At 46.9% G+C, this 18716-nt stretch overlaps 1 protein-coding gene across 9 annotated transcripts in view; it reads left to right on the top strand.

The window, feature by feature from the left end:
* Positions 1–18716, top strand: part of LOC111856370 (lysosomal-trafficking regulator) — a 58587-nt gene that overhangs the window by 10759 nt on the left and 29112 nt on the right. For 6 of the 9 annotated variants that reach the window (XM_023836280.2, XM_023836276.2, XM_023836279.2 and 3 more), the window contains 9 exons: positions 4830–5079; positions 6287–6377; positions 7682–9659; positions 10692–11565; positions 11646–11807; positions 13750–13903; positions 16256–16455; positions 17030–17096; positions 17215–17324. In XM_023836280.2, the coding sequence (XP_023692048.2) occupies positions 4882–5079; positions 6287–6377; positions 7682–9659; positions 10692–11565; positions 11646–11807; positions 13750–13903; positions 16256–16455; positions 17030–17096; positions 17215–17324 (3834 nt within the window). In that variant the 5' untranslated portion in view covers positions 4830–4881. Of the gene's footprint in view, positions 1–144; positions 346–4775; positions 5080–6286; positions 6378–7681; positions 9660–10691; positions 11566–11645; positions 11808–13749; positions 13904–16255; positions 16456–17029; positions 17097–17214; positions 17325–18716 lie in introns of those variants that run through there. The other 3 variants (XM_023836281.2, XM_023836282.2, XM_023836278.2) reach the window with 3 other exon arrangements.

Genomic DNA, 18716 nt, shown 5'->3' with positions numbered 1-18716 from the left:
TTTAAAGGAACCCATGGTTTTAGCTTCCGCTACACTAGCAGGAAGACTATTCCATACTCTGACTACACGCTGTGTAAAGAAGTGCTTCCTCAAATTTGTTTTAATTCTGGAACGCTGGATGTCTCTGGCAGCAGTACCTGTGAAATGTTGTGTGGTCTAGCGTGTCCAGCAAAGTGAAACTGAAAGTAAAGCGTCCCGCCTGGCCCCTGGTCCCAGTGTTCGGCACGCGACTCTGCTCAGTTCCGCACATCCGTGGCAGTGTGACAGAGGTGGGTGGGAGCGGCGGTAAGAAGAAAACACTGACAACTGGGTGAAAGCAAGCAGCCCAAGTGTGAGAAGATAAAGGTAGATGGTTATCTAACCCTTCTAAAGCGTTTCAAGCTGCTTCTGTGTTAGTGCATTTGCTGTTTAAGTCTCTGACAGTTATTTCCCATGGAAAATCTTCCCTGCATATCATAAATCTCAGTGGGCAGGGGTTTGCATTAGACTGTTTATTTGAAAAGGATCATTTTTGAGTAATTTTGGACGGTGCTTTTAAAATGGCCTGTCACGGTACAAATTCATCATACGATGTATCTTATTTTCAGTCTTGTTTATTGGTTCATTTGACCAGGACCATGCATACTTGAAAGCTTTGAAATCTGTAGTTCTTGAGTTCTTCTGTCACAAAGATAGAAATATTCTAATACAGTAAAATGCAACACCATACGATACAATAAATGCAAAAAAAAACTTTAGTCTTGATATATTCAACTAAAAAGGGGACATATAATTATTATAAATGCACAAACAAAACAAGACCAGTTAAGACTGAAACACATGACCCTGTTCTACCCTGCACAGATTTGATTACTTAAAAGCCAGTGCTGTAGCTGAGGGGAGAGAGAGTGTCCCCTTTAGCTGAGAGGAGACTGAGCAGTAACTTGCAGTACATCTTATGTTGTCTTGTGGTTCCAATCTGGTGGAGCTGATCTCTTTTTTCCAGCAGAGGCGGAGTACGTCTCACATGGAAGCTCTCGATCTTTTGTTGGTCATTGGTTTAATAAAAAGCAGAAGCGGCAGAAGTGGCGTGATATTTGACTCTGGTGCTGTGGTCGCACCTTTAGGCTAGTGGCCATCAGATTGAAAAGCAGTTGTAACCTTAGCTTTACAATCCAGTTGTGACTCGGCTTTGATGACCAGCAAAGAGGAGCCATTTACCACATGCACCAACGAACAAGTCGGTACTTGTTCAAGTCCCGTGCTACTCTTTGACGCTCTGAAAGTGAACTAGCAGTCAGCCCCGGCATAATTCCTTGTTAGTCCAGTCTCTACACTTTCTCTTCTGCGTTCAGTTTCTGGTTAATGTTCTGGTCCTCTGCAGCTCGAGTTCCTCTTGAGATTTTATTGTTTAAAGGCATGACAATGTCAGGCTTGGCTTGGGTTTTAGCGCCTTGGGCGCTAACTGGCCGTCGCCATGGCGACGTAAACAAACCTGCTGGATGGTGGTCGTTATCTGTGAAGAATGGGGAAGTTATGCTGCGGTTAAGCCACAGCAAATGTTTTTAAATTTAAATTCTGCAGGTCATCTGCTGCTTGTGATTGGGTATAAAAGAGGCAGTGATATCGCATTTAACTCTTAGCTGCATTCCTTCAAGCTGTGCCGAAGTCCCGCCCACGGAGTCTGCACGGCCCTCCCGAGCTTGCATGGGATTCTGCACATTTCTCGGGGCATTCGGGATCGCATCCGCATTCCGGGGATGTGCAGTTGGGATGAATGGTGACTGCGAGATGCGCTCGCTGTGAGGATATCTGCATATGGAGACTGACTTACCATCAAAGGTGCATCCTGGCCTGACCCTGGATTCCGGGACAAGCGATGTAATGCGCGTGACTCTACAATTGGGATAAACAGGGACAGAGCGGCCGACGGCTGAACGTACAGAGTGTCTGTCTGTCCAGCACGGCGGATATGTTGCCATTTATATCTGATTTATATCAGATTTCCTGCATCGGATTGTGTCAGAAACATAGCAGCCTTATCAGTTGTCAGATTTATTAAACAGATCCCTCTCTCATTTGTTGGTTTCTTATTTAACAAAAATGTTTATGGTTCTGTTAACCATAAACTGTTCTGTTAATTACAGTTTCCCAGATATTTCACAGTAAAATCAGGGAAATATTAATATTACAAAAAATTCATTATATATAGTTATCAGATGCACACTTATTAAGTATCTGCATAATAATATTGAAATAATATTAATGTTTATAATTGGTCTGCTGCAGCTGTGGCCATTGCAGTGAGGTGCCTCCCCAGTCATGACAGAGGATCACTGCGACCTTAACCGCAGTGTGTGCGGCATGCCGGCACACTGCAGCCGTGCGGATCGCCTGCCCTCGCGGTTTCAGGCCTGATGGAGTCCGTGCTCTGGAACAGTGAGTCTGTTCAGTACCGCAGTCCCATGGGGGGTCGTTATAATTCCTGAGCTTGACGAAAATCCAGCAGCGGGAGTCACATTCAGCGAGGTGGTCGGAGAGCAAGTGGAGCTCTGCGGCATGAGGCCGGGGCGGGGGGGGGGTTTGTCGTGGGGGTGTGGGAGTGCACCAGTGTCCCTTTACCGGAGGACGTCCGGGCCGCTCGGAGATTGCTGATCCCCACAGCCACAGATTCCACCCCAAGTTCAGGTGCCCTTTGTCAGTTTGGTATTTTTTTGATGTAAAGCTGCTTCACCTGTTCATTTCTTACCATAACATGGACGGGTTCAATTGGCTTTACCGTAGAGCATCTGAAAGTGACCTTGAAATGGCAGGGAAGTGGCGGCATTGTTGGACATTTCAGAGGTATCTCTGTCCCTCTGTGTTTGGAACTACATGTCAGTTCCCACACATCTTGTTCTGTTCTAATAAGGTCTATAAATCATCCTTGTGAGCTGGAATCGGGGTGTGTCATGTGACTGAGGTGGGGGGGGGGGGGGGGTTGCTGTTCGCAGATCTGTCTTATGATCCTGCTTTAACGTTGATGTTTATCTTAGGCAGCTCTACTGCTTCTCTGGGGGTTTGTGCCTCTGATATCATGGTATTATATGGCTGCTTGGTCCCTTCGACACCAGTGTCACTGGATTATTTTTATTTATTGTTTTATCTCTTTATTTATAGATTGAATGCCAGTAATTCCTGGGCACAGCAGCTCACTGGGTAACTTTGTAGCCTCACGTATCCAGGGCTGGGGGTTCCGATCCCCCCTAATTGTATGTATTGGTTTCTTCCAGCTGCTCCAGGTTCCTCCTGCTGCCCAAAATGTGCAATTAGACTAATTGGCATCTCTAAATTGGCCTTTGTGTGCTGGAGGTCGAGCAATCGATAAGCCAGGAAAAAAAGGCTGATCTTTAAGAGTGCTAAATTCCTGCGGCTTACATCAGTTTCACTCGAAGAATAACATCGGCGCAACACCAAAACAATCTCAATTTTTAAGTATATTGTTTTGTTACTTTTGTCAATAATTGAATTATGAAACACCAAAGAGATGGCACCAAAGTCTGGTATTGTTTTTATTTTCTGCTACTTTTAAAATATATCGTTTATAGTGTGGTAAAATTATTTTTGTTTTTGCATGTAATTCTTGCTAAATAGATATTTAAAGTTAAGCATTTGTGTTTTGCTATTTTTCTTTTTAAAATAATCAGCCTAATATCAGCCATCGCACACCCTGTACCCCCCCATAACATAAAAATCAGCATCAGCCACTGAATAACCCATATCAGTTAACCTGTAATGTGTGCCCTCCAATGGGCTGACACCCCACTCAGGGTCCCCTGCCTTGTGGCTAGTGCATTCTGGGACAGGCTCCAGGCTCCCCGTCACCCCGTACAGGATAAGTGGCTGTTGGACGGATAGCATGAGTTGTTATTGACTATATCTCCTTACAATCTGTTTAGCTTAAAATGAAAACGGAAGAACAATCTGAGCTGGAAGCTCCCTGTGGCGTCGGGATATTTTGAAAGTAGATATTTGAGGATGAGTCGACCCACAAAAGACTGAAGTGAAGGGATCTTTCACTTGTGTGTGGGTATAACACCCCAGGAAACCTTCAATACAGATATACAGTGAGATGCCCAGATCAGCAGGGTGACTGAACCCTAATTCTAAGGACAATACGTTCAAAACACAACTTGCATACAAAACTGTACCCTATGTAAAGCCACACAGACGCAGTACTGCCATGGTGTGAGAGAAAGGCACTAAATAATTAAATGTATTATTATGGTTCTCAGTTTCTTTTAGGTGTCTTTCGCTCCCTATCACTCGCATAGTTCTTCCCTAAGTGACTGGATTTTCTTTGTTTTTCTGTTTCTCACTTAATACATTGCAGTTTTAACCATTTATGTCAGTGTTTCCCAATGCAGTCTTTGGGGCCGGACAGCCGGTCCACGTTTTTGCTCCCTGTCACACGCTCTGCATTTTTAGGATTTTAGTGATCAGTGTTGACACACCACAGCACACAGTGTGCAACGACGAAATGTGTCCTCTGCATTTAACCCATATGTGACATCGTGACATAGCAGGGGGCAGCTAATTCAGCGCCCGGGGAGCAGTGCTTGGGGGCGCTACCTTGCTCAGAGTACCTCAGTGGTGCCTTACTGGTCGGGGATTCGAACCTGCAATCTTACAATTACAAGTGCACTTCCCTAACCATTAAGCCACAGCTGCCACCCCCAGCAAAATCGTGGACTCTCTGTGGGTCCCCAAGGACCGGATTAGGAAACACTGATATATATATATATATCTCCACACAGAGAATGAGTTTTGCTGGCTGTACAGCCCATGAACAGCAGTCTCCCCCTTCCCAGCCCCTCAGCAGATGCCCTTCTTTGGCGGCTCCCTCTAGCCACCGGCTTGGACATGACCGGCGCCAGCAACGCCCTGGCCCGCGACTTTCTGACGGACGTCCACCAGCTGTGCAGCGAGGTGGCCCGGCTGGCAGAGGAGGATGAGGCTGAGGGGGAGGACAGCGATGTCCACATGGTGGCGCTGTGGAGCTACCTGCTCCAGGGTAGAGGATTCCTCCTCCTCAGAACCCTGGACCTCGTCATTGACCAGGTGCACCCTCCTGCCAATGCCGCGCCCCCCCTCCTTTCTGATTTCCTCTCAGACTCACAGGGGAGTGTCGCATTGCATCGCGCCTGTTTACAGCCCCTCAGTTCGAGCCAGATTGTTCTGATTCTACTTTTTGACTCATATTGAATCATTTGCTTGTAAGCGATGTCCTTAAATTCCCCTTGGGGATCAGTGAAATCTGACTACCCATCTCCCTATCTGTCTCTCTGTCTCCCTGCTTGTCTCTCTATCTGTCTCTCTGTCTCCCTGCTTGTCTCTCTATCTGTCTCTCTGTCTCCCTGCTTGTCTCTCTATCTGTCTCTCTGTCTCCCTGCTTGTCTCTCTCTCTCTGTCTCCCTGCTTGTCTCTCTCTCTCTGTCTCCCTGCTTGTCTCTCTCTCTCTGTCTCCCTGCTTGTCTCTCTCTCTCTGTCTCTCTGTCTTCCTGCTTGTGTCTTGGTCTCCCTGTCTGTCTGAATGTGTTTGTCTGTGCCTCTGTCAGTCTGCTTGTCTCTCTGCCTGTCTTCCTCTCTGTCTGTCTGTCCCCCTATCTCTCTATCTGCCTGTCTCTCTGCCTGTCTTTCTGTCTCTGTGTACTCTAATCACTGGCATGCACATTAGTTGCTTCTGAAAAATGAGTTTTCTTCTTTCTGTGTGAGGGAGGAGACCCAGGTGGTCCAGCAGCATACAGCCTCTCTGCTGAATCACAAATTCTAACCCCCCCCCACCGGATCTGAGAATAACAGAGAGAAACAAGAGAAAGAGCCAGAGGGAGCGAGCAAATAATAAAGGGTCTGAAACTCACAACCTGCCGCAACCTGCTATAGTTTCAGTCTCTGCCATTTGTTAGTGTTAAATGTATCAAGTTATCATAGTGTGAAGTATTAGTTTTAGTCATTTCAGTTTATATTTTGCTATAGGCATTGGCTTCAAATTGAAACCTCTTCCAGAATCGTTCAGAACACACACTGAGATTGGGAGTGTACATCTGCCCGCCATGGTTTGGGTCACTTCTGTGCCATTGTTGCTCTTTGGGTGGCTCTGCTAACTGTAGTTCTGTCCCCTGTCATTTTAAAATTTCTACTTAACAGGCTGTGCTCCTTCCCTTTTCCCGGCTATCGAGACGCCAAGCAGAAAGCGGCGTGATGTTATGAGAGTCTCCTCACGGTATCAGCTGGAGGTCTGACCCCTGTCCTGCATCCCTCTCCCTAGGATCTCAGCTGCCGTGAGGAGCTGCTGACCCTGCTGGTGTCCCTGCTCCCCCTCGTGTGGAGGATCCCCGTGCTGGAGGGGATGCCCCAGGGTAAGTTGTCCTCTTCGCTGATCAGCGCCTTCACTGGTTTGGCTCTACAGGGCTATAACAAAGTGGGTGGACTCAGTGTTCCCTCTCAGTCCCTTAATCTTCTGCTCGGTCACGCAATGCTGATTTTTTTCCCCCTGATGATGATCATGTGACCGGTCTGCATCATCTGTTAGAATGCGACCACACTCTGTAGTCATGTCATGCTTCTGAAAATGAGATACTCCTTCTCTGTCAGGCTCATGTGGTTATCTTACAGTTGTATGCCGCTGATGCTTGCAGTGTACAGACTGTCCTTTCTGTCAGTGTGGCTCAGAATCCGAGCTGTGGGAAGGGCCACTCGAGTACTTGGCCCTCTTCAGAGTGTGAAGATGGCGTAAACTCTGCTCAGAGACGGATGTTTGCCTTCTTGCCATTACTGCGGAGGCTTTGACAGTGTTTTTCCCCTGCATGACCATCCCAAAGCGCCTGTGAATGGCTCCTTTTTAAAATAATTGCCCTTTTTGTCATTAAATTCACACGTGAAAACAAAATAGAATGTTATATTATTTTGTTACCTAGTAGATCTGTTAGCCTGGACAACCAGTAAATCATACTTAGATAGTAAGTGGTTTTTTCAGTATGGGAAAAATGTATCCTTGTCAGGATAACTCGCCTCGTAATTTCATCGTTGTTTCTTATTGGCTGCCTTATTCGTTGTCACATAGAAACTGTGTCACTTTTGACACAGACCTTCTGTACTAGTAACTTATCTTTATTCCGTTAATTCATGGCAGTGTATCAGATCCCTCATGTTTCTCAGAGGAACATAGTGATTAGCTTAGTTACACATTTTCAAATGTCATGAATACAACTTAATGAACTGCTGCCAATTTATTTTCCTGTACTTTCACACTGGATCCCTGCAGTGTCAAAATCTTCTAATGCTGCTGTTTCCTCAACCGCCTGCTGGTTGACACCTGTAGGTGACAGGGATGTAATTTCACATCATCCTGTAAAATAAACTCAAATTGGTCACCTTCCATCTGCGGTTGAGATAATTAAAGCCTGAGTTAGCTCAGGCTTTGGTGAGAATGTGCTAACCGATAAATGTCAACCATATTAATTGATATGTTTGAGGTGTGCTGGATGGGGTTTCTGTAAGTATAAGCAGTCTTCCTAAGAAACTAACCTTAGATCCTAGTGGTGTCGGCATGTTGTCGTATACGAGCCGCCGATACTGAGTCACTTAGTAGCTTTCGCTTCTTGTGAAGTGTGCTACAAGATCTCTAATGCTTGTTTTCTGAAATAACACCTTCTTCTTTTAGGTTTCCCACTGTCTTCCATTCTGGAATATTCCAGCAGTGGTGGATACAGCACGCTTTTGAGATCAGGGAAGGGGAAGGTAGTCTCTGAGGAGCACAATTCTGGAAGACTGCCCTCAAGCCGGAGGAAGTCTCGGTACCATCGGTGCTCTGCAAGACTTGCATCCCCGACTCAGGTCTCCACTTCGGACTCAGACAGTATATCCAGCAGCCAGACATTGGGATCTGGAGGAAAGTATTCTCACCCCAGTGGCCATGTCTCAAGAGTCACTTGTTTCCAAGAGCCGTTGGAATCGTTACAGCCAAAGTCCTCTGCAAAGGAGACCACAAGCACCCTGGACGCAGTGCAGCCTGGACGACAGCTTCTAGGCCACCATTATCTGAGTTCAGAGATACCAAAAGACAATGCTAACATTCCAGCCTTCAGTAGTGTGGCTAAGTCGCCTTTTGACCTCTGCCAGGTCCTGCTTTCTCTCTTGGGGAAAGTGTACAAATTTGGCACATCCTTCAAACACACCCCCAGCGTGATGGTCACCCTGGTGCCCACTCTTATTGAGATGCTCATAGAATTTGGGCACAAGTTGCCAGGTGTAGGAAGAGAAGTAGCCCAGGGCTGGACTGAGGAACCCATCGCCTTGGTCCAGAGGATGCTGCTTCGGGCCATCCTCCACCTCATGATAATTGATATAGCCCAGAGGGAAGCCATGTCAGACCACTTGTTTAGGAACTTTACCTGCTTGCTGCAGGCCACACTGAAGATCCACAGCTGTATGAAGAAGGTAGATCCTACTTCCCCCTCACCTGACTTTTCCAGGTATCGGCACCGTGTGCTGCTGCTCTCAGAGTTACTGGAGGGTCTGCTGCATGTCCTACTGGGCTACCTGCAGGCTTCCCCATCAAACCCTGCCATCTTCAGCAAGGTGCTGGAGCTCCTTCATGAGTTTGTGGAAAGCCAGGGTCTGAGGCTCCTGGAGGCTTCCGCACTGCAGCTGGAAAGCTTTGCAGGTGAAGACTCAGCAACCAGCGAAAAAGCCCTGGAGCAGGTCAGGGATCTCGTCGGGGTCCTGCTGAGAGTCATTGCCGCTGTCAAGAAGGCCGCCTCGGAACAGCTGCACCAGTCGACCTGCCACCGGCGTCGGCACCGTCGATGCGAGTATACTCGGTTGTATCACCATCACAACATCACTGGCCTTCCGGGTTTGGCTTTGGGGCATGATGATTGCCGTGACCTCTTTGGCCAAAAATTTGTGCAGGATGGAGATGCACTCCATCCAGGCCCTGGCTGCTGTGTGGCAGCCTGTGCCCACCAATGCCTTCGTCTCCTCGAGATCTTCCCCTCCACAAATGCAGTCTGTTTGCAGATCATGACTGGGCTGCAAGCAGCTGGTGTTTGCTGCTGCATGGACCCTCGCTCAGTGTTGGGACCCCTGCTACATGCCTTTCAGGCGCCAGGTCTGCAGCCCTACCAGTCACATGTGCTAAACATTCTAAGTCACCTCCTTCTGGAGCAGTTGGGTGGAGGCCAGCTGTCTAAGACTGGCAGGCAGGCTTCCTGCAGTATCTGCACACTAGATGACCGTCAGCTGCTCCTCATGGAGAAGATCATGCAAGGAATCTGTGCCAGTGGCCTCCACATCCCCACAGATATCCCAGAAGGTATTAGGGCCAGAGATGTCCTGCGGAGATGGGATGCCCTGGAGGCATACCGTGATCTCGTGTTCAACAAGGACCGACAGCAGGGCCCGCTAATTGCTGGGCACGTGTGCTCCCTGCTGCTTCAGGGTCATAGTTTGGTGCAGGGGCTGCTCTATACCCATGTTTTCAGCCCTGTGCTGCAAAGGGGAGTGGGCTTGGCTAACTATGCCCGGGAGCTTTGCATTTCCCCAGCCGGCGACCAGTCTCACAGCTTCCACTGCCAAGGCCTGTCCGTGGAGGTGCTGAGCGTCTTCCTTCAAGCTCTGCCCAGCCTACTCAAACACAGGTGAGCCATCTCCTTGGATTATGCTTCTCAAGAACCACACTGCCCTCGCGCCTTCACACTTCATGATTCGCGAATTCTCCGATCCACGAAAATTTCATTCTACTTTTTTTTTTTTATTAAATATTTTTAATGTGTGTATGTATTTTTGTTCTCTCTCTTTTTCATGGTTACTGCGCACACAGTATTTTTACAACTTATTATTTCTGTACATCTTTACGTAATTTTTAATTGATTGAATACCTGTACCCTGTACATACAGTACATGTTTCCTTTACGTATTTTATTTAATTGTACCTTGGTTACGTATATGACTCCTGTCAATAAGTTTACAGTCCCATTTGTTTACTCATTTTACCTTACTGTGAATGCAAAAGAAAATGGCAGCCAATGCCGTGTTCTATGAATTAGTAGGGGTAACAGTATACTTTACTGTAAATGTGCTAGTGTGACAAATATCCGTTAGGAGATACTGTACTACGAGGGGGCGTGGCACACGGAAGGAGTGGACGATCGGGGCAGGACAGGGGTAATCTTGGGATAAGATCTTTATCGTTTTGGAAGCCATTAAGAAAAAAATGCTCTTGTTTTATTCTGTTCATTTTGTGTTTAAATCCTAAAAAAAAAAAAAACATATTTAGGTGCAATTTTGGGGGGCCGGGAACCAATTAATTGGTTTTCCATTATTTCTTATGGGAAAAATTCGATCAGAACTCGAACTTTTTAGGATTCGATCCGGAGTTCGGAACGGATTAAGTTCGAGAACCGAGGTACCACTGTATATCATTTTTGTGCAGTCCAAAACAAAAACAAGGGCAATGTGAATTTTGCCCTCTTAGTTGGTTTAGAAGCAGGACCATTATAGTGCTGTTACTTTGTTCTGCGACTCACTTTGGCATTTGAAGGGTCTCGCAGCATAGTTACTCCTTTGCTTTCATTTCCCACATTCTCCAGATCATGTTGCTTGACACCAAGCACTCTGTGACTGTGTCTTGTTGCTGTTCTCCTTGACACCATTTTGTTGTGTGTCCACAGGGTGATTCAGAACCTGTTCCTGAGCAGTAATGGGCTCCACCATTTGACAGAGCTGATCCACCTAGACCCAGTGAGAACGTCAACTCTCAGAGTATTCGAGACGCTGATCCTCCGCATAGGGAACCAGCAGGCCAATCCGGTCTCAGGGATGAGACTAGAGACTGAGGAGGTTGCTAGTTTCCACAGTCGCAAAGAAGACATGCAAGGTCTCAAGCTCGGCAAGGCCCACCACAATGGCAGAGCTGAATCTGATGCCTGGATGAATGACGCCCACCTCAGTGCTAGTAGTCTCTTCCTGCGCATGGCTTTCCTGTGTGTGAGCAAAGAGGCCGACTCCGATAGGGACTCAGCCAATGACTCGGAGGACACATCCGGCTATGACAGCACAGCAAGTGAGCCCTTGGGGGGCCGACTACCGTGCCTTCCCCCCGATGGTGTTACTCTGCCCGCTAAGGGCCAGTTGTGGCGGGTAGCTGACGTGTGGTCAGCTTGCTACTGGATCTACCGCTCCAGCCACACCTTCCAGAAGCAGCTCTTCAAGCTGGGCGGCTTTGACATCTGCTCCCGTCTCATGACCCTAGTCATCCAGAAGCTGGCCTCCAAGACCAAGGATGGCAGGGGCAAGAAGAAGAAGGATGCCAAGGGAAAGCAAAGTCCAGGCCAGCAGGATTCCCATGACCCTGACCCGGGCCCTGGATCAAATCAGGCCTCTCCAAGTGGTGAGCAGGCCGAGTCCAAGTGCCAAGAGCAGGTCCGAAAGCTAGAGGAGGAGTGGCCTTTCCAGTGTCTACGGCTGCTGGAGGCCCTTCTGGCTATATGTCTTCAGGGTGCCGGCTCCACTCTCCAGAAGGTGGACCTCGAACCCTCTTTCCAGGTATGTTAGTCTGTTTGCTAGCTGTAATGCCGTCTGATGGAATTATGTTTTGACTATGTTACCCCGCCCCCCCACTTCAGCTGCAGTCGAAGGAGGAAACCCTGCGTGATCTCCAGGAGCAGCTCTCCCACTCCGGCCTGGTGGCTTCTGACCTGGCCATCCCGCTCTTCGACTGCCTGCTGCGTGTGGCTCTGGCTGAAGGGAGCCCCAGTCCAGATGTGGCCATGGGGAAGGCCGAGAGGGTGAGTGCTCCATGTCCAATTCCCCCCCGTATTTCTGTACCACTTTCATCAGCTTCATTTGCTGAACTCTGAGAACTCACAGTACTAATTACACAGTGTGCAGAAGCCTGACACAGTACTCATTACAAAGAAACCTGCCACAGTACTCATTATACAGTGTACCAAAGTCTAACACAATAGCCATTGCACAGAAGTCTCACAATTCTTTTTATTGTGTGCCAAAGCTTGACAGTACTCATTATGCAAAAACTTAACACAGTTCTCATTACATTGTCTGCCAAAATCTGACATAGTAGCCTTTGTACAGAAGCATAACACAGTAGCCACTTCACAGAAGCCTGATACCGTACTCATTACACAGAAGCCTGATACAATACTCATTACACAGTGTGCCAAAGCTTGACACAGTACTCATTATGCAGAAGCCTGACATGGTACTCATTATGAAAAAAGCCTGACACAGTACTCATTACACAGTACATAGTACAGTAGTGTGTGGTGGGGATGAAGAAGGTTTCAAGTTCACATCATAGTCCTGTTAAGCACCTACCATACTTCTCTGTGTTGCTTAATCAAGTATAAATACAGTGGTACCTCAGAACTCGAATTTAATTCGTTCAGAACTCCGGATCAAATCCTAAAACGTTCGAGTTGTGATCGAATTTTTCCCATAAGAAATAATGTTAAACCAATTAATTGGTTCCCGGCCCCAAAAACTTACACCTAAATATGTTTTTTTTTTTTTTTTTTTTTTAGCTTTTAGCATTTAAACACAAAATGAACCAGATAAAACAAGAATAGCATATACTGTACTAAACACATCTAAGCACATTTAATAAAACAGTAATTTGTAAAGTAAGAAAATAAATGTATCCAAACAATGTGTAAAGTTAAAAAAAACAATGTGTCCTGCCCCATTCGGTCGCTCCTTCCGTGTGTCATGCCCCCTCGTTAACCTCGTGTGGAATCCCCGTGTGATCAGCTGTTTCTGGCTGTTGTCATTAATCCTCTGTATTTAGTCCGCGTTTCAGTTTGTTTCCCCAGTTCAGTCATTGTATTGTCCGTCTGCGTTTTGCCTGCCTTACCTGTAATTAAACCCAGTATTCCCCGATACCCTGACATCTGCGACTTTGTCTCCGTTCCGTCCCCGCTCGGCACAACAGTATCATTATAATTAAATGTATTAATGGTTTATTATTAATATTAAAATAATGAATATTCTTTATTTTGAAATGTATTTTACTATATAATAATAATTACTGTTACTGTCTATCATTGTCTAAATTTATTTTTACTGTCTAAATATTTGTATTCAGCTAGTATAAACATGCACGATGCTATCACAGCGAATGCGAGGCTGACGCTGAAGCGTTACCCTTTGTTTCCGCTGAGACACGTGCCGCGTGACTCATTTCCCTGCACGTACAAGTTCTTAGGTCGGCGTTCACGGTTTGACTTCTGAGATTCAGATCGAGTTCTAGGTAAAAAAATTTTCGAACTGGCTGCTTCGACTTTTAAGAAATTCGAGTTCTAATGAGTTTGAGAACTGAGGTAACACTGTAATTTGGGTACTGCCAAATAAACATCAACAACATTCTTTTAGCTGTTTTCTGTACACGGCTTCCGCGACTTTTTTAGGTAAAGTGTGTTTCATTTTATATTGTTTCTGAAACTGTGAAAGTATATTGGCTTGAATAATCCTTATTGTTTTTGGTGTGTCCTGAACACAAACACGCCTGACTGATGGCTTTATTGACAAAGACAAATTTGTAGGTTTAGGTTTAGGTTCCGGTGACATGTGGTGTTGTTTACCGTGGCTGTGCGTGTGCATCACGGCCACACTGGCCCGCCCCCGGCTCCTCCCACCGTGCTCAGTATTGTGCATTTGTGTAGGAGCGCTTGGGGCTTTTTCAGCTAAACCTGCTTCCCTTTGGTCTCATAGAAGCTCCAGTCACACCGGGGGGCCGCGGCCCCAGACGGTTACCAGTCAGAGGAAGCCAGCGATTCCCAGGACCCCCCTGATCAGGTGACGGCAGAGGAGGGCTATGAGGGTGATGCTGAAAGCCACGCTGAGGACAGCAGTACTTGGGATCAGGGTAAACTTCCGGATGGATTTTCATTTCCTAATTTTTGTAAGATCTTGCCATGTTACATGGGAGCCTTCTCACAATACAAAGGGCAGTTAAGCAGATTTGTCTGTGTGTGTGTGTGTGTGTGTGTGTGTGTGTGTGTGTGTGTGTGTGTGTGTGTGTGTGTGTGTGTGTGTGTGTGTGTGTGTGTGTGTGTGTGTGTGTGTGTTCCTTTTGATGGACAAGCTCACCATCACCCCGTACTGGATGGTCGGTTGGAAGATAGGTGAATGTATGGCTGTTATGGTTCGTTCCGCTTCGATGTCTTCATTGCAGGTTTCCTGGCTGTGTCTCTGTGTAGTGAAAAGGTCATTACCATTTTCTGACTCCATATTGTGGGATGCTGGCAGATGCTTCTACTTAAGCCCAATTGGTGACCAGGGACAGAGAATTGAAGTTTTGAGGAATGTGCTGGATTCAAGGAGAAGTTATTCTCATCTCTTGGGAACACAGATCAGGTGGCCTTAATCTGCAGCGTGGGACCATCTCCAGTGGGGTTGATGTCGTTTACAGGACCAATGTTTCAGTCGTCTGCCGCTGCTTTATCTCTGACGTAATTCGTCCCTCGCCGCCACCGTTTGGTACCTGGCTCGTTTTCTTTATTCTGTGGACCGTTTGCATTGATGGGGTCATTGAGTTTATTTGTAGAAGTGTTGCCTGGGTAACCTGTGTCATAAACACAGCTTGCTTTTTTCTACTATGGATGACGGTGGATGTCATTGGTGTTTTGTTTTATATTGTCTCCAAGGGTCAGAGAAGGCAGCTATTGATGCGGAATGAGATGATGGCCTTTAGGTGCTAAGTTGTCCTTCTGCCTCGATGACATCCTCCTTTGTCCCATGGGCTTTTACTCTGCATTACATTCGGGATTAAATGCTGGCAACACGTGGGTCTTTGCCGGTCTGCAGTTATAGTCATGAGGAAGCAATGACAAGATCTTTCCGCTCGATAAGCATCCCGAGGCCAGATGAGATTCTGTATTTCTAATATAACCAGTTGGGAAGTTCTTAGGTTTTTTTAATAGACATCCAGTCCCCTCTCCTGTAAGGACAGCAGTACTGGTCATTTCTGAACTGCTTCTTTGCCAGTGTTTCGAGGATAGATTGAGGAGGGAGCTGGACTTTTGTAATCGAAGAGTCAAAAACTCCTTTACACAGAAAAGTAAAATGTCAGACTGCATTCGATAGCAGGATGCCTATTACAGGTCATGCGGCTTTGGTCTCTGTCTGAGCCCTGAGGTTAATGTACCACCTTCCCACATCAATGATGCACGTCTCCTCCGTCTCCAGAGGGCTGCGAGCGGGTCTGGATCTCGCTCTCCGTGTCTGGCTCATGCACCGTCGCTCGCAGCAGTGAGGTGTGGGCCGCTGACGTGCCCCCCATCGGCTCACCCGCGGTGACTCATCCTGCACTCATCAGTCGCCGACCACAAGGCTCCCGGAGAAACAGCCGATTGCCTCGTGACTCCCTTGTCGACGGCTTCGTTAGTAACAGCCTTTTACACGGGGAGGTGTGGCTTTTATGGCCAGGACTGCAGTCTTATGAACAGATGCGTGAAACAGCCATAGGGATAAGGATTCGCAGCCTCGGGGAACACTGTTCTGTAACCGTTAACCATTTAGCTACGCCAGCGACTATATGGTAGCTGTATGTGGTAGCTATGCTGTCCTAGCTATGGTTAGGTCTAAAACATTCCAGCTGTGGCAAGATCGTCAAGAGCTCCCCACAGTGATGTGGCACGTCGCCCTGCATCAGACCGAGTTATCTGAACCCGGGCGTTCTTTGTGGGCCCAGGACTCATTGCAGACGTCTGATTGCCCGTCAGCGACCCCACGGCTGACGTTTCCGGGGCTTTTTTAACGCGTGGCGCCTGTGAGAGAGGTTTTGGGCAGCTGGCCGGGGCGGGGGGGAGGATGGGGAGTTCCACAGCCAGCTGCGATGATCTGGGAGGGCTGTCCTCCCTGTCGTCGTGGAGAACGGAGGCAGAGGATCGCCGCAGACCTCCCAAATTCTCGCTAGAACCGGAATGAATCAGCGAGCAAGGGGGGACACCGAGGTCTTGAGCTCTGTCTCTGTGGTCCTGCGGAGCGATGGCGTGTGACGGGACTCCTCTTTCAGGGTGGATTAGGTCTCTCATGAACTGATGCAGTTGCGCTGCGCTGACTAGTTCTGTGCCAGTGAGGAGCTTGCGTTTCCTGTGAAGATGCTTGGAGGTAATGCACTAAGAGCTGTGTGTGTGTGGTTTAATATGTGTCCAAGCTGCTTTCACTCTCTCTTTATGTCAGGATAACCTTCTACTTTGCTGTGTGCCCTCTACAGCAGCGGGGGCAGACGCAGGATCCTCTGAAGACGGCTCGTCCTCGGGCCCCTGCGAGCTCCGGAACCCGGAGGTGTGCGGCTTGCAGTTGGCACTGCTGGCTTCGGGCTCTCCGGACCTGGGAGTGCTGACCCACGTGCTGCGCGGTGTGCTTCAGGCGCTCCGTGGGAACCCCCGCAACGTCACGCTGCTCTACCGGCAGGTGAAGCTCAGCCCCCGTGTCCCATGGTGCCCTGTACCTTTGCTGTCACTGGGGCTGTACCTTCAAGGGTAAATGTACCTTCTAAGATACAGAAATGGACTCCTAGCAACATTTTTGTGCCATTGGGGATACATTAATGTTGTTTGTACCTTGGGGATGTTCCTCAGAGTCCATTTCTGTACTGTACCTTAAAAAGTACAATTACCTACAGCTAAGGGTACAATTAGCAGACCCTCGAGGGTACAGCCCCGGTGACAAGCAAAGGTATAAATTGATACCCTTTTTTCTGAGTGTAGTGATGCCACCTCTGTTCTTTCAACCCATAGCTCAGACACTCTCTCAGTTACACTCTAGCTTCATAAACTATACCCCTATCCTTTCATTCACATTTCTCTTGTTTCTCTCGTTTTTTGGTGGATTTTCCTTTACTTAGTAAGTCCCCTGTTGTTCGTGTGGGAAATCCTTTTTGATCCCAAACATCTTTGCATTAAATCCTATGACAACCCATTTCCTGCTGTATTTACCATACTGTTAAGGGGTGTTTTGGTTCTGATGGTACTCTTCACCTCCGCAGGGTGCTGTGAAGACACTTTTGAATGGTTTCCAGCACATCCTGAGCATGGCTGACCCTTCCTATGAAGGTCAGTGCAGATTTTTCCCCTTGTGTTTAAAAAAAATAATAATCTCCATGTTGGCGTGGAGGGCGCCCCCCACTGGCGGCAGAGCGTGACGCCGAGCTTCTCCTGCGTATCCACACAGAGTGTCAGACTGTGTTAGTGGAGCTGCTGGTTGCCATGGCGAGCACAAGCATCACGCAGGAGGAACTGGTCCTGCTCGTCCGTCTGTTCCTGGAGAAGACCCCCCCTGTCGTAAGTGCCCCCACAACGCTGCCTCCTCCGAAGGCTCAGCCCCGGAACCATCCCTCTACGTGCCACAGTTGCGGGCCTCTCACACCCCCTGTGCCCTACCTGACCTTTATGTACTTCCTGCGTTGCAGAATTGCATGATGGTCCTAATAGGTCATCACTTTATGTGTTTCCTTACAACTAAAGATATAAAGTCATTAGAACTGTTTGGATTTTGATAATAAAAAGAGCTGGATTTTATTAAAATAAGAATTAGTGAACAAGGTTCCCAAACAGAATCATTTAGCATTCAGAGTCGATGTCACATGACCAGTGGTGGAATGTAACAAAGTATTTATACTTCGTTACTGTACTTAAGTACATTTTTACGTATCTGTACTTTACTTAAGTAAAAATAATAATGCATACTTTTTATTTTACGCCATTACATTTTGCGGCAATTATCTGTACTTTCTACTCCACTACATTTCTACAATTTATGCCGTTAGTCGTTACATTTTCTGAACGCAATTTCCTCAAAATCTTGCATGAAAAAATAGTTAGCCTATTGCGTTCTGGCGTTGTTTGCCATTTCCTACCAATCAGGTGGCTTTATTAGCTCCAATGATGGCAGAGCGCGCGTCAATTGGCAGCAGGAGCTGGTAGACTGGCTGGATTTCAAGAAGACGAGACGTTCAACATGGCGTCACACCACCACTAGTGTTTGGTTACTGTTGTGTTTCCCTTTTACTGCTCTTAACAGATGTGTTGAATAGTTTTGCAAGTACATAAATGATTTAAAGATGTATCATGTCCTGATTGGTTTATCTTAATGGTATATTAGTGGGTGATACCTAGTAGATAACTTGTCATCCACATAATTCTAAGTTAGGGTACACACAGTATTGCAGAGTATTGCAATAAGCACACCCAACTTTCCAATACACATATACTGTATAGTTGCTTGTAATTATTACGAGCAATGACATCGGTAGAGGCGTAAGTTAGTATATCTACTATTCTTTTACAAAATGGCACACCCGAGACGTTGAGACAAACCATTGTGTGAGTACTTTTACTTAAAAAAAATACTTTAAAGTAAATTTAAAAGTAATTACTTAGTACTTTCACTTAAGTAAGATTGTTGATGTAGCACTTCTACTTTTACTTGAGTACATATTTTGCAGAATATTTGTACTTTTACTTAAGTACTAAGCTTCAGTACTTCTTCCACCACTGCACATGACCTACCCCCCGCCCTTCGGCCCCTATGCCTAATGCTAAAAAGTTTGCTGTGCATCCTGTATAGTTGGCGTTTTGTGGCTTACTAAGAATATTATCAGATAATTTTTAATGAAATCATTTTCTGTATGAAAACTTGTATGGTTTATTATTTTGCTGTTGAAAAGTAGAGGT

The sequence above is a fragment of the Paramormyrops kingsleyae genome, chromosome 20 (genome assembly GCF_048594095.1).
Source record: "Paramormyrops kingsleyae isolate MSU_618 chromosome 20, PKINGS_0.4, whole genome shotgun sequence".
NCBI classification, from domain to species: domain Eukaryota; kingdom Metazoa; phylum Chordata; class Actinopteri; order Osteoglossiformes; family Mormyridae; genus Paramormyrops; species Paramormyrops kingsleyae.
This window is presented reverse-complemented; position numbering and strand designations above follow the sequence as displayed.